The sequence below is a fragment of the Elaeis guineensis genome, chromosome 1 (assembly GCF_000442705.2).
Source record: "Elaeis guineensis isolate ETL-2024a chromosome 1, EG11, whole genome shotgun sequence".
NCBI lineage: Eukaryota > Viridiplantae > Streptophyta > Magnoliopsida > Arecales > Arecaceae > Elaeis > Elaeis guineensis.
Genome location: NC_025993.2, coordinates 143,867,295 through 143,888,683, shown reverse-complemented (window position 1 = coordinate 143,888,683; position 21,389 = coordinate 143,867,295). Strand labels below are relative to the sequence as shown.

General features: G+C 42.4%; 2 protein-coding genes across 3 annotated transcripts; both read right to left on the bottom strand.

The window, feature by feature from the left end:
• Positions 1 to 5,339: 5,339 nt before the first annotated feature.
• LOC105039000 (uncharacterized) lies at positions 5,340 to 9,659 on the bottom strand. The gene is made up of 3 exons (XM_010914959.4): positions 9,409 to 9,659; positions 9,030 to 9,071; positions 5,340 to 8,944 (listed from the first exon to the last, which is right to left on the bottom strand). The coding sequence occupies exon 3, from the start codon at positions 8,589 to 8,591 to the stop codon at positions 5,646 to 5,648; it is 2,946 nt and encodes a 981-aa protein (XP_010913261.1). The 5' UTR covers positions 8,592 to 8,944; positions 9,030 to 9,071; positions 9,409 to 9,659; the 3' UTR covers positions 5,340 to 5,645.
• A 4,040-nt stretch (positions 9,660 to 13,699) lies between these two features.
• LOC105039001 (uncharacterized) lies at positions 13,700 to 20,964 on the bottom strand. 2 transcript variants are annotated; one of them, XM_010914960.4, is made up of 5 exons: positions 20,727 to 20,961; positions 16,036 to 16,483; positions 15,323 to 15,724; positions 14,568 to 14,712; positions 13,700 to 13,887 (listed from the first exon to the last, which is right to left on the bottom strand). In XM_010914960.4, the coding sequence occupies exons 1-5, from the start codon at positions 20,828 to 20,830 to the stop codon at positions 13,853 to 13,855; spliced, it is 1,134 nt and encodes a 377-aa protein (XP_010913262.1). In that variant the 5' UTR covers positions 20,831 to 20,961; the 3' UTR covers positions 13,700 to 13,852. The 2 variants fall into 2 exon arrangements, with proteins under 2 accessions (XP_010913262.1, XP_010913263.1); XM_010914961.4 differs by lacking the exon at positions 13,700 to 13,887 and adding an exon at positions 14,004 to 14,412 and having other exon boundaries at positions 20,727 to 20,964.
• Between the last annotated feature and the right edge of the window lie 425 nt (positions 20,965 to 21,389).

The window sequence follows — 21,389 nt, the reverse complement described above, 5'->3', positions numbered from 1 at the left end:
AGTCGTCCAGATGTATCCGGTCGACGCAATATTGCCCTCAGGGGCTGGTTGGTGAGCACCACTATGGCATGAGCCTGGAAGTATGGACGGAGTCGTTGCGCGGAGACGGTCAGGGCGAAAATCATCTTTTCCGTCTCCGAATATCTGGCTTCAACGCCGTGGAGCACCTTGCTGGTGTAGTAGATAGGCTGATGGGTTCGGCACTCATTTTCTCGGATGAGGACCGAACTGACCGTCTCAGAAGATGTGGCCAAGTAGAGATACAAGGTCTCCCCGACCTGCGGCTTTACGAGCAGCGGTGGGGAAGCCAAGTACTTCTTTAGGTCTTCGAAGGCCCGTTGGCACTCATCCGATCAAGAAAAACCATTTGCCTGACGCAAAGTTTTGAAAAACGGGAGGCACCTTTCAGCTGATCGAGAAATGAATCGGCTAAGAGCGATGATTTTTTCGTTTAGCTGTTGGACCTCCTTCTTGGTGTTCGGATGACGCATGTCGAGGATCGCCTTTATTTTCTCAGGGTTGGCCTCAATCCCTCTCTGAGAAACGAGGAACCCGAGGAACTTCCCTGAGGTCACCCCAAAAGCGCACTTGGTCGGATTGAGCTTCATCCGATGTCGTCGCAGGGTGCGGAAGGTCTCCTCGAGATCCTGAACATGATCCGGGATCTGCGCACTTTTCATCAGCATGTCGTCCACGTACACCTCCATGTTGCGCCCGATCTGGTCTTTAAAGATCTTATTGACAAGTCGCTGGTAGGTGGTGCCGGCGTTCTTCAGTCCGAAGGGCATCACCCGATAACAGTAGAGGCCCTTGGGAGTCACGAAGGCGGTGTGCTCCTCGTCTTCGGGCGCCATCTGGATCTGGTTGTATCCGGCGAAGGCGTCCATGAAGCTGAGCAGTCGAAATCCGGACGTCGCGTCCACCAGCTGGTCGATCTTGGAAAGTGGAAAGCTATCCTTTGGGCAGGCTCGGTTCAGGTCGGTATAGTCGATGCAAATCCTCCACTTCCCGTTGGCTTTTTTGACCATGACAACATTGGCGAGCCAATCGGGATACGTGGATTTTCGGATGAAGCCCGCTTCGAGTAGCTTGTCCACTTCTTCGTCGATGGCCCTCTGCCTCTCTGGAGCAAAGGACCTTTTCTTCTGCCTCATCGGCCTCATCATCAAGTCGATGTTGAGTCGGTGGGTTATTGTCTCCGAGGGGATGCCCGACATATCTGCTGCCGACCAAGCGAATATGCCGGCATTGGCCGTCAGCAGCTCCGTCAGTCGTCGTCGTTCGGGGTCGGGCAATTGAGACCCGACCCAAACCTTTCGGTCGAGATTTTCTGTTATCGGGATCGCCACGAGCTGCTCGGCCGGTGAACCTCGTTCTTCCTCCTCCCGCTGGTCCAGCTTGTCGATCGTCAAGGAGCCCTTCGACTCGTCGTTTTGAGCGAAGATCTGGAAGCATCGTCGGACGAGCTGTTGATCCCCGTGCATCTCTCCGACCCCATTTTTGGTCGGGAACCGAACGAGGAGATGGTACGTCGAGACGATTGCCTTGAGGGCGTTTAATCCGGGTCGTCCAAGTATGGCGTTGTAGGCTGAAGGAACTTGGACGACCGCAAAAGTTAAGTGGACCGTGCTTTATCGTGGTTCGGTGCCGGCCGTCACGGGCAGGGTAATTTCTCCCTCTGTCGTGACAGCGTCTCCGGCAAAGCCGATCAAGGGCATGGAGACCCTCTTAAGTCGGTCGGTTGACAGTTGCATCCGGGAGAAGGTCGAGTAAAACAAAATATTCGTCGAACTTTAATTATCAACAAAAATTTTTTTTACATCATAATTCGCTATTGTTGCCGAAACAACAACAGCATCGTCGTGGGGAGTTTGGATGCCCCGAACGTCTTCCTTCGTAAAAGTGATTACGTCGTCCGGGTGCGGCTTTTTCGTCGGCTCCCCCGCGGACATCCCCGGGCCCAGTCGCTTGGAGATCATGTTGATGACTCCGGCCGTCGGCTGATTAGTCGCCGCTTCTTCAGTCGGCTTGTGTCGTCGATCGGCAACTGGTTGAGTCGGCGGACCCTTCCAAAATTTATCGAGGTACCCCCGGCGAATGAGGGCTTCAATCTCATCCTTGAGCTGGATGCACTGCTCGGTGTTGTGGCCGTGGCCTCGGTGAAATCGACAGTACTTCCGACGGTCGAGGCCTTTTGCCTTCAGAGGCGGAGGCCGTCGCAGGTATTCCTCCCTCTCGATCTCCATTAGAATCTGCGCACGAGGAGCGGAGAGAGGAGTGTAGGAATCATACCTGGGGCGTGTCGGCCTTGGAGTCTGTTGCCGGGGGGACTTTTGGAGTCGTCGGGGTGGCAAGACCCGACTATCGATCGGGGGCCTGTTGGGTTCGGCGGGTTCCCGACCCTTCCTCCGCTTCTCCTTTGGACCTCTGGGCTCGGCCAAGCGTCAGTCGGACGCTCCTTCATCCGCGCGCATGTATTTATAAGCGCGCTCCAGTAGCTCGGCGTACGTCCGGGGGAGGGTCTTGTCCAGAGAGTAGGTAAATCGGGACGCCCTCAGCCCCCGTTTCATGGCTGAGATAGCCATGTCTTCGTTGAGGTCCCGGACCTCAAGCGTGGCCGTGTTGAATCGCGCCACGAAGTGTCGGACCGTCTCATTTTCCCCCTGTTTGAGGGAGAAAAGGCTGTCCGACGTTCGCGGCGGCTTCCGGCTGGTGCTGAAGTGGACCACGAACGAGTGCTCGAGCTGCCTGAAGGAGTGGATACTTTCCGATCAGAGACCGGAGTACCAGGCTCTGGCAGCCTTGCGGAGTATGGCGGGGAAGCCGATGCAAAAAAGAGCGTCGGTTGCCCCCTGGATCGTCATGAGAGCTTTGTAGCTCTCAAGGTGGTCGATCGGGTCGGTGGAGCCGTCGTATGGCTCCAGGTGTGGCATCTTGAACCGACTGAAAATCGGTTCGTCGAGAACTAGTCGGGAGAGTGGTTGGGCGGTCTGGAAGTCGACGTCGTTCGAAGACTTCTGGCCGTCCATCTGCAACTGCGCAAGCCGACGGTCGATTTCCTCGAACCTGCGCTCGTAGTCGTCCGCCCGTCGGTGCGGGGAGACCCCAGGAGTGGAGTCTCTGGAAGATTCTGAGAGGGAGGCGGACGGCGTTCGCAGTCGCTTCTCCTTCCTCGCCCGTTCCAGCAGGGAAGGAGAGGGCTGCTGGGACCGTCGGTCATCGCGCCATGGCCGTCCCTCCTCCTCTCTGTGGGAGCGCTGTTGGGGGCGCTCGCACGGAGGCGACGGAGATCGGCACGGTCGTCGGCGGCTGCTCCTGGAGGGCATCGGACGGGCCGCCGGTTGTTGCTGGAGGCTTTTGACCGCGTCCGTCAGTACAGTCATCTGCCGTACGATGGCCGCGATCTGCACCTCCGTGGTCACCGCGGGGTGCGGAGAGCTGGGCTCCGCCGCCGAGGGTGGCGGGGAGGCCTCTTCCCGACGGGAAGAGCGCCTCGCCGACCCGGTGATCCTTGATCGCTGGGCTCTTGTCTTCGTCATCGTTCCCCCCTTCCTGGCGCGCCAATCTGTTGCGGCCAATCGCCTCGTCGTCTGATCGCCGGGGGACGAGCGCCTGCAAAAAGAGGAGTCCACACTGACCGGAGGCGGCTCTGGCGGGGACCCTCCGACGGTCAAGTCAGAGAGGTGACTGGGCAACAGTGAAATGAAGACAGAGAGCTCAATCGAGAGAGAGAGGAGCGAGCCTGTGGTCTCGAAGTCGAGGAGTGGAGAGAGCCCCCTTGCACTGTTGCCTTCCCCGATTTATATAGCGGAGCACGGTATGGCGCCGTCATTAATGGCACGGACAATTGAGGAATTGTCAACTCACTGTAGACTGTCAGAGTCGCCGTAAAAGTGTCATGTCGCCGTGAGGCTGTCAAATCACTAGGGTTGATAATGCCCTAGGCGGGACAATGCCCCTAGGTGGCAGTGCCGCATGTTGCTGTCAGAACTGACAAGCTCGGACGTCTGTACGGCGATCGGAGGAGTCGACCGACCCTAGGTCGGTGGCCAGCTGAGTGGCGTCGGGCCCCTCTGTTGGTCGGCGAGTCTCACGTGAGTCGGCCAACAGACTTCTAGGTTCAGTCGGTCGGGAGGAGTATGCCCGACCGACACATCCTCAGTCGGTAGTGGGCTGTTAATCGGCCGGTGATGGTGCCCGTCAGTCGGTCGCTCCGGCCGTCAGTCGGTCGGTCGGTCCCTCCGGCCATCGGTCGGTCGGTCGGTCGGTCGGTCCGGCCATCAGTCGGTCCTTCCGACTATCGATCGGTCGGTCGGTGGGTATTCCCCAACAAGATCTAAGAAAAATAGACTATGATGTGAGCGTTTGCCAAAGGTGACAAGCATGATGATTGGTTAGCTTGACATGAGGTAAATGCTTAAACTCGGGCAGAATCTTTCATAACCCCACGGAAAGTGACCAAAGCAAATGGTGAATGCATGGCCACAAGCCAGCCAAAATTTAATGGGCCATTCTGCATCACGGCCACATTTACATTTAGAGAAATTTTTTATACACCGGTGTAGAAAATCCGATGTGGAGCACATCATCTCGTCCGATTGAATCATATTATCATCATTTTTTAATATGCATTTAATATCTACAGTTCTATTTTTTTTATTTGAAATTTTAAATGACAAAAATACTTCTTTCTTTCTGAAAAAATTATGATATCCTATGCTGATATTATGACATCCCATATTGAAATCATGATTTCTTGCACAGAATGTCATAATTTTTTCATATGAGATGTCATAAAAAAAAATGACATTTTCATCATTGAAAAATTTCATATAAATTTTTCAATGACGAAAATATCCTTATCAAAATTATGATATCCTGTGAAAAATTATGACATCCTATATAAAAATTTATAATTTTATTGCAGGATGTCATAATATTGATACAGAATATCATAATTTTTTAAAAAAATATATATATTTTTATCATTCAAAATCTGAGATAATGTGTTTTACATTAGATTTTCTATATTTATAGACGCCAGAATGTTGCTGATAAATATGTTTGTTTCTTCCTTTTACCGAAAGAAAATATGAATGTTTCTTCCCAACTGTTTTTTCCGAGGGAAAGCTGGTCCAGAATTGTCTTTCCCGAGAAAAAGCTGAATGCCTGTGGATCTCCCAGGGCCTTGCATGCTCCAGCCCTCACAGATTGGCTTTTTATCTAGTACAGATTGGATATGTAATTGAGTAACAAGTATTAATTTAGATTGCGTTGCACCAGCTCAGGTTCAAGTTTTTTCACCTCAACAAAATCAAACTAAGATCCAGCTTCTGTTTCCAGGGCAAGTTTAAACCAGTTCGAGGTTATCATGGGCCAAGGACTCGCTCTGCACCCATAGAAATAGTATTTCACATAACGACCAACTTCATGCAAAGTCTATATTACAGACTCAAAAACACTTCTGCCATTGTTCTGTAGGAAAACTTGGTCGACTCTTTTACTAATGACCCTCTAAGCTGCTCTTCCATATGGAAAACAAGAACTACATGTACTTGTCCAGTATTAGAATAACAAAATCTAAGAACAAAGCTAGGATCTATATCAATCAGCGCAACCGAAGCGTGAAAAATTTAACGCCGGCTTCATATTTTACTTCTATATCTAACCAATTTTGCTAGTGTTTCTTGGGCAGCTAATGTCTGGGCATGATCATGTCCAAGCATCACAGTTCTGATGCTAATGCAGGTCCTGCAAACTTCCTCCCCATTGTCAAAGTGCCCTCCTCTAAGCAATAGCTTGGCTCTGGTCTCAAGCAATGTGGCCTTGAGGAGTGTTACATCCTGCCATGCATACTCATCCACCCTCTGGTTGGAATGGAGCTGCTTCTTCCAGCACAGGGACCCATGCTGCCAATCTTGTATCTGAGACACAAATGATTTCTCCACCTCCTCGAGCACATTCGTACATACCTTCAGCAGCTCCAGAGCCGAATTGCACCTTGAGAAGGTCATGAATGATCGGATTGCCAAGGGAAGAGCTGTTTTTTTGATGAAGAGGACCATGTCAACTGCCTTCAGCTGGACAATGGGGGGTTCTGACCTGAACCCAAATACGAGGAATGCAGAAGCCCAGAGGTGATCTGAGTTTAATATGGCATTGCCGACCTTCCTCATGCCTTGAATCATGGCCTTGGCTGGCGGCAGCCCACCCCTCCTCTTTGCGAACATTTGTGTGATTGGGTGGAATTGGATCCAGCAACCTGGCTGTCTGAAGCTTCTTTTTGCCAGGCCAAGTCTAACCAGCATCAGAGCAGACTCCACTTCATTCTTTCGAGCATGGTGAGCTAAACAGCAACCAGTGTAGCAACCCAAGGCCATAGCAAGACCTTTTCCCCATTGATGAAAGCCATTTTCTTTTGTGGGAAGTTTATTAGCTGCAGCAGCCAATAGATTTGATAAGATGGGGGCAGGAGCAAACCAAGCACCAGTAAGAACCATTCTTGATGCAAGACTTCTTCCTTTATCTCGATCCAAAATGGCAAAGCAAAACATCAAGACCTTCATCAGGTAAGGATTATTCCTGCAGAATCCATCATCAGGAGAACCCAAACAGAAGAAGTTTTCGCTGATGGAGATTCTCTCAATGGCTTCAAATAGTGCAGATGGAGAGATTGCTAGCTCAGATAGCAGCGACCCAATCACCCACAACCCGAAGCCTAATCTTCCTAATCTCTCATCAAATTTTCTCAGCACTTCCAGTTCCTCAGCAGGGTAGTCCTTCTTTCGTCTTCCTCTGATCAGAAGCATTGAGTCAGCCAAAGAGAGAGGTGGGAGTTGCATGGGCTCAAAGCTCATCACCTTCGAGAGCCGGGTTGTCACAATCACATGGGTAGCTCCAGTGTTCCTTGGAATTAAATCATGCAGGTCCTTTCCTTCCCACCATTCCATTTCTGTCTCAAGATTGTCAATTACCAGCAAGTAAGGCACATCTCTGAACAGCTCCCTCTTCACCCTCTGGAATGCATCAAACTCTTGCTCGTCAAAGCTCCTTATCCTTGCTCTTTCCTTCTCAGCTTCAGCACTAACATCCAGTCCCAAATTCATCGACAAATTCAGTATATTCTGCCTGAAATACCTTGCCTCTCCACCGACCCACAATACCATCTCGTATCTCTGAGAGTATCTGTAAGCAAATTCCAGTGCAAGCTCCGTCTTGCCAATTCCTGATATCCCATTTATACATACCACACTGGCATTGCCATGACCCTTGCTGCCCCCACTTCTTGTTTTCTTGTGTTTTGATCTCTGCCTCTGTAGTCGGCTTCCTTTGCCCATCGTTTCGATCACTGGATCAATCCAGGCCTCCAAAGTAGGCTCCTTGCACTTTCTCATTTCCAAGCTGATGTATCTCCCATTTGTTCTCACCGTATCACTCTCCTCATCAGCAAATCCATCAGAAAATCCACTTGATCCACCATTAGTCAGCGCAGGCTTCGGACACTCCATTTCATGAACATCACTGCATCCAAAGAAAGCAGCTTCAATCTCTGTCAGCTCCTTCTCCCTCCCAACAAAATGTCTGTTTCGAGGAAAGGGTAATTCCTCAAAACCTTCAGTCTCCTTCTCGGCAATGCTATTCCTTCCAAGCTTTGATTGTAAGATACTGATGGTTTTCGATACACAACTCCTCCAGTTGCTATCATTTGCTTCGAGCTTAAATTCATTGCTCCTGGTTACCCCCTCAAAGGCCTCCCTGCATTCCTTATCTTCTAACCTCCCATCAAAAAGATGCGTGATCTCCGAAAGCTCAGTATCAAACAAAACAGGGATGAGATTTTTCTTCTGAGAAAAGAATCTGATCTCCTCCACACTGAGAGCATTAAGAAAGCTTGATGGAGTCATGACAACAACACCAAAGGTTGCCGAGCATATGATTCGATCGGCAATCTCATGGCTCTGTGTATCCGAATACTTTGCTCGATCAGCAACAAATGAGGCTATTCCTTGGAGCTCAAGCTCAGCCTTGAGCCACTTACAGAAGCGAATGAGATTAAGGTTTTGGCCATGGAATCCAATGTAAACATCGCAGCTGCGGAGCTTCGTATTGGAGGAAGGGGAGACAGAACCTTTTGTGATAGAGTTTCGGGGGACTGGGAAGGAGAATGAGATTCGCGCCGCATCGGAGAACTTTGGCTTTTGATCAGTTGGGTCGATGGGGAAATCATATCTTTCTGATGGGGGAGTGTAGGAAGTGCTTGGAATGTCATCAGAATGAGAACCAGAGTATGAGGTTGGAGATGGGACTGCAGCTGATGGAGTGGTGATGCTGTCTGGTGGTGGTTCGAAGGCCCTTGGAGATATATAAGGTGACTGTAATGCCGAAACAAACGCAGAGGAAGGTGGAGAGGGGGAGTTCAAGTGTGGAGAGATTGAGATGAAAGGAGACATGGGAGCAGATCTTTCGCCATTATCGGCCGATGATCCTGCTGTTTTGATGGTCAATGCCTTTGTGTTTGGTTCTGTGGAATCCTGGAACTCATCAGAAATGGGAAGGTCCTGAGGAGCTCCAGGTGGAGATGGTCCATCCATGAAGAAAATGAAGCTTGGTGGAGGTTATCAAAATGTTGAGTTTTCCAACAGAAGAGTAACTAAAGAATGAAGATTGAAGAGAAGAAAAAAAATTACAAGCTACATCTGTTACTTGATAAATTTGAAATATTCGCAAAGAAATTTCCTAGTGGAGAATATGTTCCTAATTTAGATCACTACCCATGTTCGTTGGAATGGAATGTTTGACAAAAACCTAAAGAAGTCTCTTGGAATGGAAAATTTGATAAAGTCCACAAGCATGAAGGAAAGGAAGAACTTACAGAGAGAACTCTTTTGCGTATTCACTTCTCAAGCATAAGATTCTAATCTCAATGATCGAACTTCATCTCGAGCTGTTGAAAGTGAGATTAAACATTCAATAACAGCATTATCTGAAGAGGAGACATTAACCTGAGATGATATCTCCTCTGCCCATACCTCCTTTTTTCGCAACACATGGAAAGATCTGAGCTTTTGTCCCTACAAAAATGGATGATAAAGGTGGAGGCCCCATAAACACCAATCAAATGAGAAAAAAAGTACAGTTCCCAGACTAATGTCCACTGAGGAAAAATAACAACAGGGTTAGAAAAAGGAATGGTAAAACAAGGTCATTTGAACATAAAAGAATGCCATCAAGAGGTGCAGCACTAAGCCACCCATTTCCCAATGGTAAACCACATCATGAACAACACATCGGAGGAAAGCCCAAAAAGCAGCAAAAGCAAGACACAAAAGAAGCTTATATTTTCCTAAAAATCAAATGGTTATTCAGGGGAAACCAAAAAGAGAGAGAAGAGGATGGCTATTACTTTACCATGGGAAGAAAAGGACTCTGCTTCTACCCAAAGCCCATGAGTCGTTAACCTCAAGAGAAATGGAATCTGATGCATGGGTTTGGTCAGCTAGATGTTCTGGTATTTATATAATATTATATATTTCAATAGTGTCTTGAAAGGGAGGTTGCAGAGGGTGGTGAAATGTGAATGGGGCAGTGAATAATGATACTTCACTGTCTTTGCCTCCGTTTTCTGTGGTGGGGTGCTTTATTTTGCTCTGTTCCAACCTGGGTTTTGTCACAGGAAATAAAGGGGAGGGCTGGTAAAAGGGCATTGGGAAGGGTACCGGTCCTCAGTTCTTGTTGCTTAGGGAGCTTCAAAGGGCCAGAAGAAGAAGACAAGCTATAATATTGGTTGGGGGAGATTCAGCATTGTACTCATCCGCCAATGGGCTTTGTACTGGAATGTGGAGCGAAGACCAGTCCAACTGCAACATCAAAGATGGTAGGGGGATTGCACCAAAAAAAAAATAAAGAAGGTAGGGGCCCAACATTCAAAAATTCACACTAACTCTCCCTCTCCCCTGACCACGTTAAAGACTTGGCAGCCTGGGTACTGGCTGAAGGCCAGCTATTTTGCCTTCCCTCTCATGGTGGCAGCCGATTTGTTTTTGACAAGTGGTGCAGAGGCCACTTGGCTCACCAGTGCCATGATGAAACCCAAGTATCTTGTTATTCTAGCAGGATAAAGTTAAATGCTTGTTTAGATTGAGAAGCTAACACTCACTGAATATACTTGAAGTTGGACTGCACACCATACATTTGCTCATAAAGAGTTTTTGACTTAAAAATTAATGACACATGAAGAGAGTTAAAAATTTAAATCGATGAAACCAACATTTATATATTTTGATGATCTCTAGCAGTGTAAAAATGAATGCTATCAATTTTGCTAGCATGGTGCTATTTTAACGATCGTGATCTATATATTTACTAGATTTTGATGATTAGATTATAGTAAAATATAATATTTTTTTAATTATACATTTTAATACATACTTGATGATTATATTGGTGACCATCAAAATGCGTTAATTTTGTTTTTGGTTTTTTCCTTAGTGTAGATCATGTTTAATAGATGGGATCTTGAATTTGGTTAGCCTAGTATTCATTTTGAATTGTTAACTTCTCTTTCAATAAGTAAACATAAAATGTGTAGCCCAACTCATATAATTATAGTGCCAAAGAGACTAACTCCAGTAAAATTTTTATCTTCAAATAGGTTTGTAATTACATACCTCAACATGTATGCAAAAAAGTGATTCTCCTATTATGGATAGCAGGCTGCAATATATGTCTTATTTAAAAAAAAGAAAGGAAATTAAGTCATTTTTATTATTTTGTATTTGATGGAACCAAAATATATCATCTATAGAATGTTCAAGAAAAGGAGTGATGGTTGATCCACTGTGGATGTTGAAAAATCTAATGAACGTTGAGAATTAGGATTAGGATACTAATATAAAACTGACCTCCCAGCTGGTTTTCCGGGTTTGGTTTGGCGACTTGTTTGCTTGCAACATTACCAAAACATTCCGTATTTGAGATTTTGACGTGAGAGGGCGCAGGACACTGTTTTCTTGAATAAACTGTCATACTTGCTAAGCCGCCTCCTCTTCCTCTTAAGTAGAGTTCCGCGGCCTTCTTTTTAGGAATTCAAAATAATTGAATTCCTTGTTCCGAGGAAAATATTTGCAGCCCACAAATCTGTTCTTTGTAAATTAGAAAACATCAAAAATATATTTAATATAAATTAAAAATATATTTGATTGAAGATAGTTGAACTATAGCGAGCATGAGAATAAAAATGAGTGATTTTTATTTTAATTATTTGATTGAAATTTTTTTTAAAATTTTGATTTTAAAATAAAATAAAAATATTTTAATTTTTTTAAATTTAATTTTTATTTTTTTCATAATATTTTTATTTTATTGTAATTTTATTTTTGATTATAAATTAAATATGTCAAAAAATATGGCCATTCTGATTCCGACTCTGAACACATTTGGTCGGAATGAAGATCAAAATGAATTTGTATGGTTATATATCTCAATGCATTTGATTGGCCAACACTAAAATCAACCAAATAACAAACCTTACATCCCTGAATGGTAATCCATTTTCTTTTTCTTCTTCTTTTTCACCCTTTATTTTTTTTTAGATTCAGCGAAACCATCTCCCACAAATCCAGCGTTTGGGTCATTCACCAGCTTTCGACTCAGGTCGAAAGGAAGATTGTCTCCTTTAAGAAATATGTTGCCAGCGAGTAAGACTCCCTTTCCAAGCCATGAAAGGTTCAATCACACATTCACATGTGCCATTCTTTAATATATGGTGGTTATAAGCATCTTCCACTTCAAGGCCTCCAATTGGCCAAGCCAAGGGGCCAAAAGCCACACCAAGCCATGAGTGTACTTAAAAGAACAGTTGTTTGAATATACTCCTAACACAAGTTCTGACTTCACAATCTAATCCACTACCTTCTAATATTGGTGACAAACTTTTCACCTAAATTATTTTATAGGAGGATACATGCAATAAAAGTACTAGTTGATTGTTAGCATAATGAAAGAGCAGCAGTTAGATTTGTCAGTTGGTTTTGCATAAAATCTCAGAACTCTGTGGGTTACCTACCTGCAAGGGTTTCTCAAGGTCCAGTATGGGAGAAATAATAAACAAAATTGGAGGAGGGGACCGCAGAGAGATGGCTGACTATTATATATCATTCAATTATCCAAGCCGATGTTGCCAATGAGTCTGCAGCAAATGGTGCCCCGAGAAACCGACAGGACGCGTATTTTGAGGCAAATAATAAGGTAAGATATGACACTAAATATTAAAAGCAAAGGTGAATGGGAGAACAAAAAAAAAAAAAAAAAAAATTGAGTCATACTGATTTGAAGAATATAAATGTCCTGCAGAGAAGCTTATCTATCTCACATTGTCACAAACAACATACCTTCCCCCATGGTCCTTCTATAAATGATCTTGAATTTTGATTGCTAAGAAGTATCAAACCAGCATGGCAACGCCGCAAACGAATAGCATCATGACAAGTGGAATAGAGAGGGGAGTGCTTGATGCTGGAATATGATGATACCTCTACCCTACCAATATATTGAGGGTATTCTATTTCTTGCTGCTTGTGGATTGGGTATTGAAGAATAACTTACCCTCTCGTTGGTCTCTTTGCTTTTGGCCACCTTTTAAACACCATTGAGTACCAGAGGTTTAGGAATCTTCCTTTGGCAATGGTTCTCTATTGAATAAAGAATACGGCGACTAAAGGCTAAAGGACTTTTAAATCCATAACGCCTGGAAAAGCCTCAGGATAGCAGCTCCCTTCTAAAATCCTTCATGTGAAAGCATTGCTCCAGCTTCTTGGATATCCCAAATGATGATATCTTGTAGCATATAACGATAATCAATCAGTCCCATTACATATAAAATTGGCAGTTAATCTATGTTGTCAAGATAAAATTTTATTGTGACAGAACAACAAGATACCAAAGAGTACTGCAAGTCTGCAACTCCCTCAGTATCAGTACACCTCAGACAAAATAGATCAAGCGGCTTGTAAAGCTGAATGAATTATTGAACGTTACTCTGTATGGTTTCTCTTCAAGAAGCCTTTATAACTATTTGGCAGTATCTAGACAATTTAGCCCATGCATGGGACCAAATACGTTGATGCATTGTACTGGTGGTGAGTGTCCATCTCTCCTCACCAGGGCATAACGTGCAACTTTCTGCCAATGGACGGTTGCCTACATAGGTGGAGATTTTAGGATGTACAAAGGTACACAACAACTATGAGAAACCCATACACTAAAGAAAGATGCAATTTTGGCACTTCTACAACAAGTGCAAGTGGAGAGTGCTCATTTCACCACCAACTTGTTATTTTCTTGTTAAGTCTTTGTTCCTTTGGAATTGTAATTTTTGACACATAACCATAGCAAGTGAAAGTGGCATATCTTTTCCTCTTTCTAAGTGTTACTTCTGTCGCATATCCTTTCCTCCTGGCAAGGGAGTACAGAACCCCAGTTTGCTAAATAGTTTTTTGCTATACATTGAGTTATTGGATTGTAACTTGTAAGGCTCTTCATCATGGTTAAATTAATTTGTTGCATTTTATATGTGATATGGTTGCAGGCCTCATAGGGTTTCAAACACACTCATGCATGGTGAGGTTGCCCGTCCTGCTAATCAGTGAGTGAGCCGAAAACCATAACAAAACATCAAGGCTGAATGCAAAGAGATCGAGGAGAAGAAAACATGAAGGTCAATTGCTTCACTGTAAATGATATGAAAGGGCAATAGCTTCACAGTTATTGTCGTGGTGACTGAGGTACATTTCTAGGCAAAGCTCCAGCATTCTCCAACTCAAGCCGCAGCTGTATCGAATCTATCAGAACTTGATCAGGCAAATGCTATTGGTTTACCCCACGACACGCCTGCATGGTGGGACCAAACCACAACATCATTAAGTTGCAAGATCTCTTGACCAAACAAGGAACATGTGCATATGATCAATACTGTACTTAAAATTAAGAGAAAAAATGGTTTCAAATTTTAAATAGACAACAGTATGCGCAGAATCTTGGATAATTTATGAATTCTCTCTTCACAGTAGATTCTTAGAGCCCGTCACAATGATTCTAGGATAACATCAGAGAAAAGGATAGGATAGAGAGGAGCGTCAATACGGATACAACAAGAAATTCTTGGCAAAATAACAATATCATATTTATTTAACATTATCTACAACATTGTTGGAGTTTGAATTAATTTTTTAAGTCTCCTAGAAAACTGCAACAACTTATCAAGCTGGCAGTTCATATCAAATGAGGAAATTTATATCCGCTTGGACAGACCAGGATCTTTACTCTCTCTTTTGGTGGTAGTGGTGATCAGCAATCCTACCATAAGTGCAGTGTCTTCAGCTCACTCGAATGGGTGGGAACCTTCTCTCAAGTGATCTGTTAGAATTCTTCATCGTACAAAATTATATTCAAGAAGATTATGGGCTGCAGTCAATGCAGATTGCAGCAATGGGCCCTTTTTGATCAAACATATAGCCATAAATTAAGAAAAAAATTCTACCAAAAAAGTAAAGAAAAACTCATTTAATTACTGTTCATGGAGTTTCCGGCAGTAGTTTCTTCACGCTTTTTATACAAGGCAACATGCTTTTGATACTCTTCTAGCTCTTTTTCCAGCTTCTCAATATACTGGCTGGTGTGTTCAAGAGATTGCTCAAATCTATATTTCTCCAGGGCCTGCAAACATTTACAACCGGTCAGAGAAACTGGAACAAAGGAAAAACAATATATCTTTAGCTGATGGAATTGTGAAGGTTCCTACTAATTCATAAATGATAAGGTTCTAGAAGTTTGATTAACACCGTCAAGAATGTAGCTCTGGGGCAAAGAGGCACAGATGAACATTAGGAATATATGGTGCCAAAGCAGCAAATGCCTTGGTGCTTTGGTGGTTTCTGGGAGGTTTAGAATCTCTTTGGAATGTACATAAGCGAAGTTCAACAATGACAAGTTCAAGGGATGATCTATGTAAGTGCAATTGCAATTCCCAACTTGGTCGGCAGGAGCATATGGCATAAGCCTCATGCCAAAGTAACAACATTTGGATTAGAGAATTAACATTTCTAGAGGTATTGTATGTCCATTTGTTTAATCATGCCGAACAAGATGGGCCAGGATAGTGTGAATGGATATTCAAAGGTGGCTGACTGCAAAAGGTTCTCACCACTGAGGGGTCTGGGGAGGGACAGATGTACTCCCACCACTGTGTGAATGGACGTAAACAAAATGTAAATGAATTGCACTGAAATGGATATATCACATAATAAAACATGGATAAAATTGTTACCTTCTGCTTAGAAAGCGTGTCAGGAGGTGACATAACTTCTGGTTGCACGTAGTTCTTTCCACGATAAAATATTACAATGTTATTAGGTTTTATATCAATCACAGTGCCTTTGCTGAGTCTTGCCAGCTCCTCAGCATATTCATGAACCTGGCCAGGTCTGCAAGGCTTGCAGACTACTTTCACGGTTTCATGTTTCTTCCAGTGGAGATGCATGTTGAGAACCACGCCACCAAATACTCCTCGTCTCCCAACAGGGACATAATTTTTCTTCTTTTCACCAGTACGTTTGAGGTAGAACCGCTCTTCTTCGGTAAGGATTTCGGGATCATATTCAGGTCCTGGAACTTTCGGAATCTCATATTTCCTCAGTTTCTCAATCAGCCATTCTTCTTTCCTTTTAGCCTGAACTACAAACATATGCAAGTCAGGAAGGCTTAGAAACATCAACTATACATCAAGAATAAAGGAAAATGAACATCTTCATCAAATTATATTTACAGAACAGCAGAATTTTAAGTGGCACACTGTAAGGAGCTATAGAACCCAAAACTACTTTTACAGTTTTGCTGTTGATGAAGGGATCTGGAGAAGATAAATGTTTGTAAATTTTCTTTTTTTGAGAGTAACAAATGACTGATGGAAATTCACACATCTTAAAAAACAATTGTTAAGAAATGGATAAAATGAGAGGGAAAAGTCATCATGTATCCAACCTTTTCAAGTTTGTATCTAATCCTAACTTCAGGATTTGGAGATTTCAACTTCTTTTTTGCCTTCAAGCGGTACCACTTGAGCTCATTTAGTTTTGCTTTCCTGGACATTTTCTGACGCTTAGGCTTTTTCATTCCCTTTGTCTGAGCTCGTGGTCTGGCACTTGGTTCTTTAAGCGAAAATCTAGCTACATTATCATCTGTATCCAGCGTCACTAACGCATTGCTTCTAAATCTAACAGGTTGCCACCTTTGAAGGCCAAATAATTTATATGTAACTGATCTTTGAACTGTCAAAGAAGACATGGCAGTGGGCATTGAAAATGAGATGGTCTTGTATTCTCTCTGATGTGGACACGAACACATAGAAAAATGAGAAACCATTGTGAATCTTTGTATAAATAACACTGGCATCGAGCAATATCCATCACTGAATCCCGTCCAAGAAGTCCTGCAAGCACAAGTTTCTAGTAATTTGCACATGCCCCCGTGAAGAATCAGAAAGTAACTTAATTGAATGAATATCATGGAAACAATACTACTTGATGTTTGAAGGTTGTAGAGTGGAAAATATAGTTAATTGACAATATTAGAGCAGCTACAGAGTTGGAGACACTCGTGAATATAATCTCTGCAAGTATACAATCCCCTGTGCCATCCAACCATCCAACGCTTTCGCTTAAAGGATATTATACAATAAAAGCATAAAGAATTTGATAAATTAACCTCATATATCAGCACTGCTAATTCAAAACAATAAGAAAGCTAATTCACAACATTAAGTATATAAAGCAGCAATTATCATGGCAAATAGTCACAAAAATGGTTGCACAATTTTGACTAGCCAAAGCACAGGTTCAACCACTCTAAAAGCTAGCTTTCTAGTGAATCTTAAGGGTAAGTTAAGAAATTATAGGACATGGCAGAATTTGTTTACTAGGTATATTTTAGTTATTCAAATAATCTCACTTGATCTAGATCATAGTTCATGCCTACCAAGCATTTGACATGTAAGCAAGCTGAATGGCTACCATCAACTCTAACTGGTAGGTACAAAGTATTGAGTTGATTGCTAGATCCAAGGCCAACTTGGCATGCATTACAGCCAAAAAAAGGGTCAACCAGCCATGAATCAACAAAATCATTATGACAGCAATGCTCCAAAAGAATATCTTTCAATAAAAAATGAATGCATAGCTTCTACAGAAGATATTTAACAGCCATCCAGCACAAGTTTACAGACTAGAATTTCCAAATGTTTTAAGAAAAAAAGATTGAGAATGCTTTGCAAAGAATTTGAATTAGATATAAATCTACATGAACGGTCAAGTACTAAGAGAAAATAAAGAAGAGACAAACTTGGACCAACAAAAGCTTCATGAGTCTAGAGAATTTAAATAAAGTAATAAGAATGTGTGAAATCCACTGCACTTTCTTCTTTTATTGGAGATAATTGGTAGATATTGAATAATAGATAAGAGAGAGGTCTAAATCTTGCACTCATAAAACATGAGACAAGATACTACCACCTTCTATTGCATTGACAAGACCACAGACAAAGATGGAGGTGAGATTCAAACAGGCCTAGAACAAAAGAAAGCATCTCTTTGGATCACCTTTTACAATAGAAGGATCCTTTATGAGCTCCTTGGACTTTTTAGAGATGATACAGAGAACCTTGCCTTTGCTTTTCCTTCTACATGTGGTCTATCGGGTTGGTCATAAATCATTTGGAAGATGATGCCACTGCAATCCCTCACCAATAATCCAATTGTAGAAGGTCTTATGATTCTTTATCATACAAAATATGTACAAGAAGTTCCTAAAGAGGGAATCTACCGGATATTTAAAATCAAGAAAATGAGAAAAGTCAATACCACCTTCTTTAGGGATGTCAAATTGTCTAGTACCTTATGAGAGGTACTTCCAAGCTTCTGAGGAAGCCTAATTAACAATAAACAAAAAAAAGTTATTTAGTCACCACATCCCCGATTAGAGCATCCCTATAGAACTCTTGTACTTCTTTTGAGATGGGAAGAAGAACCTAACTTTTGATTCACCACAAATAGTCAGCTTAATAGCCCTAGAAACCACAAGATGGATAAGACAGTCTCCCACTAATCAGAGATTTATGCTAGGTTTCCAGTTTCTGAAAGAGTGAAAAGCAAAATTGTTCTGAGGAATGAATGAAGCAGCTTGGTGATGGCTAGATTCACTATGTTAGTTGAAAAATGAATAGTAATACTTCAAAGTGACACAAAACCAAGTTATAAATGCTAGCAGTCTTTGGAAATATATGAACTGAAAGATAATATCATCTTCATATTATCAGCCTTAAGAGAGTGGATTCAATTTATCTTCAAATGATATCTCTTTCTTTTCAGATCACCAAAAACACAATGCTAGGAGTCAAGCACCTAGCACCTTGACACTTAGAAAAACCACTAAAAATCAGTGCCCCTCCACTCCATAGGAATACATTTTCGTTAACTCAAGAAAGTGCAATCAGGTTTGCTAGACAACCTCATATTTGCGAAACAGGTGGCTGCTTATCTCATCATCTTTCCAACAGAAATTACACATTTGGATTGAAAGACCTAAGAAAGTTAAGAATACATGTTGCAGAATTGATACATCTTAGAGTTTTCTCCAGTGTCATCATCTAACAAATAATTCCACCCTAACAGGAGCCCGACCAAAGGAAACAAAAGCAGCCAGACTTCAAGACATACCATACTCTATAATCTTTGAAGGAAAACTTGGTCTAAAAAATATATAATTGTGGTCCAGACATACTATATATGCATCCTCCACAGCAATCAAAATGTAATATTATTAAGCAAATTGAGAATAGAATGAAAAACAACATATTTCAATTTTTTATCAAAATGTAATACTATTAAGAAAACTGAGAATCAAATTAAAATCCACAATGGTCAATTTTTAACATGACACCCCTAACCTCTATGCTACAAACAACAGGTCCACAGTCCTTCCCATTATAATTACCTATAAGCAGACCTTAAAATGCAGTAATCTCTAAAGCTTAGGATAAGAGCCTAAAACATGGTATTGCCAACCCAAAGATAAATCCATCACCAGACTCAATTTTTTCTTCAACTCATTTGGACATCTTGTTTTACTCCCCACATTCAAAAATATGGTTAAAAGGATAAAAATCATTTAAGTCTATTACACATGGATTAATGTATCCTATGGCACCAGTCATTCTGAATTTTGTGTATATACCAGATAGGTAGGAGCATGGTGCCTGGGTACCTATATTCATAGCATGTGTTCCAGTTCCTCCTACTAAAAATCTCCTTGAACCTTCTTAAAATCAATTGGCATCAAGAAAGAATCTTAAATAGGGCATGTATTGAATTAAACCATTGAGGAGAGTAATCACACGAGGATAGCCCGCATTAGAGTCAGTTTTACATATGCTTCTTCCTTGAAGGTAATTTCTCGATCACCAAACCTTTCCCAATATCTTCTCATGTTTCTATCAAGGTTTTAAATCCCGTGAGATAGAAATATCTCGATTTTTCTATGGAATGGGATGCACTACTGTCCCGCCTTATCCCGACACTTGGGATAGGGGATGTCTCAAGATATCTCGATCGGAATGTTAGGATGCTAGCAGGACGGCTCTGTCCCAACACATGAGATGTCCCACTGGGACTTGAATCCTTGGTTTCTACACAGATTCTTTCAGCCTTTCATTTGCCTTTGCCAACCATCCCACACACACCCTATTCCCTCTCTCACTAGATTATCTTTCAATTTTTGTTAGACATGATCATAATACTTAAATAAAGTGTAAAAAACTTTACAATTTACACATAAAGGACATGAAATTCCATTGCCAGCTTATTTCTAACTTCTTTTCCTACATTTACCCCTTGAAAATCTTGTGCCCCCCTCTCTGATGTTTCTGTCATATGTTCTAGACCCCTCCTAGATACCTGATATATCAAGTGATATAACGCTAGCCTTAGTGTTCTCTTAAAAGAAATAAGAGAATTCTCATAAGCATAGGATAATCACTAAAAACTCTGGAGTTATGCATCCACTTCATCCATCTTGCTCTATTGTATAAGACCTCTGTTTATCTATTTGTCATTCCATCCATAAAACCTGATACACATAAATTAAACCAGAGTGTGCTCATATATGATTTATTTAGTACATTAAGTGATGATCGCAACCTACTCTTCCAACAAAATCACTCAAATGAGCAAGAAAAACATTAAACTTGAGCTTGCTTATAACAAATTTCAGACAATAAAGTGTACATAGAAGCGTTAAATTGAATAACGCAGTCCAATTTTGCCATGCCCAACATAACATAGATGACACTGGATAATTCCCAACAAAATTGATGGAAATTCAGTTCTCCCGCAGAAACCTAAGTGAGAGTGATTCAATATACATAACTCTTTCTTCTAAATAAGAATTGTAAATGAAGAGGGGGAAAGGACCACAAGAAAATCTCAAAGAGTTTGATTAGACATGAAAAATCCTACTTTTAATAACAAACATTCTTGCTACAAAAAAAAAAAAAACTAAAAATAAATTTTAAAAAAAATCCATAATGGAATTTTAACTGCACCCTCAGGAAATCTAACATTAATAAGGAAGTATTGGTAAAGAAACCCTAGATTAGATTCAAGGAAAGGGAAAAGAACTACCTTGGGGGACAGCAACGAGAGGATTCTAAACACCGATAAGAAGAGACTGCTCCACAGATCGACCTAATCTTCTTACTTGAGGCAAGACGAGAAAGAGGGGCCATGGATGGAGAGAGCACCGCCAGCTCAGGCCCGACTTCGCCTCGGCCGCGACGGTGACAGATGAGAGAGCTGGCCGCGCGGCGGAGGGCGGCGCCGCCGGAGGCGATGACGAGTCGAAGTTTCGGGGCTTTATTAACCGGTGGGGTCTTGGACGGGTAGGGTAGCGATTCCTGTTGGGTTCACTCCGTTGTTGTCTTCGCCGTCGGATCTCATTCATCTTTTCACAAATTCACCGTTGGATCTTGTTGGGTTGCTCTTTCTGATGTATCATTGGAAGCTAATTGGAAATAGCGTGACAAGCCCAAATCATAGTGCTAGGGAAACAAATTAACCGGCACCAGATGGGCAAAGTATATCAATAGATTTCTTCTCTCTAAAAAAGTGTCATTAGATTCCACTTCATGCCTCCTGATGTTCAGATGTAAATGCTCAATTGAAGGACCATGACCACAGCATGCACTAGTTTTGTTGCGGTCAAATATTTGAGCTTTCCGGTTGATAAAAACTATGTTTGCATGTGCTTCTTCACTAGTTTGTTTGCAGGAGTTTTTAGTACTTGTA

Bases quoted from the DNA above. Each gene is read 5' to 3' on its own strand.
- LOC105039001 (XM_010914961.4), bottom strand. From the start codon at position 20,830: ATGGCCCCTCTTTCTCGTCTTGCCTCAAGTAAGAAGATTAGGTCGATC. The intron at 14,713-15,322 runs GTAACAATTTTA...AAATGTTTGCAG, and splicing joins ACACGCTTTCTAAGCAGAAG to GCCCTGGAGAAATATAGATT. The intron at 14,413-14,567 runs GTAATTAAATGA...GAATTCTAACAG, and splicing joins TGCCGGAAACTCCATGAACA to ATCACTTGAGAGAAGGTTCC.
- LOC105039000 (XM_010914959.4), bottom strand. From the start codon at position 8,591: ATGGATGGACCATCTCCACCTGGAGCTCCTCAGGACCTTCCCATTTCT.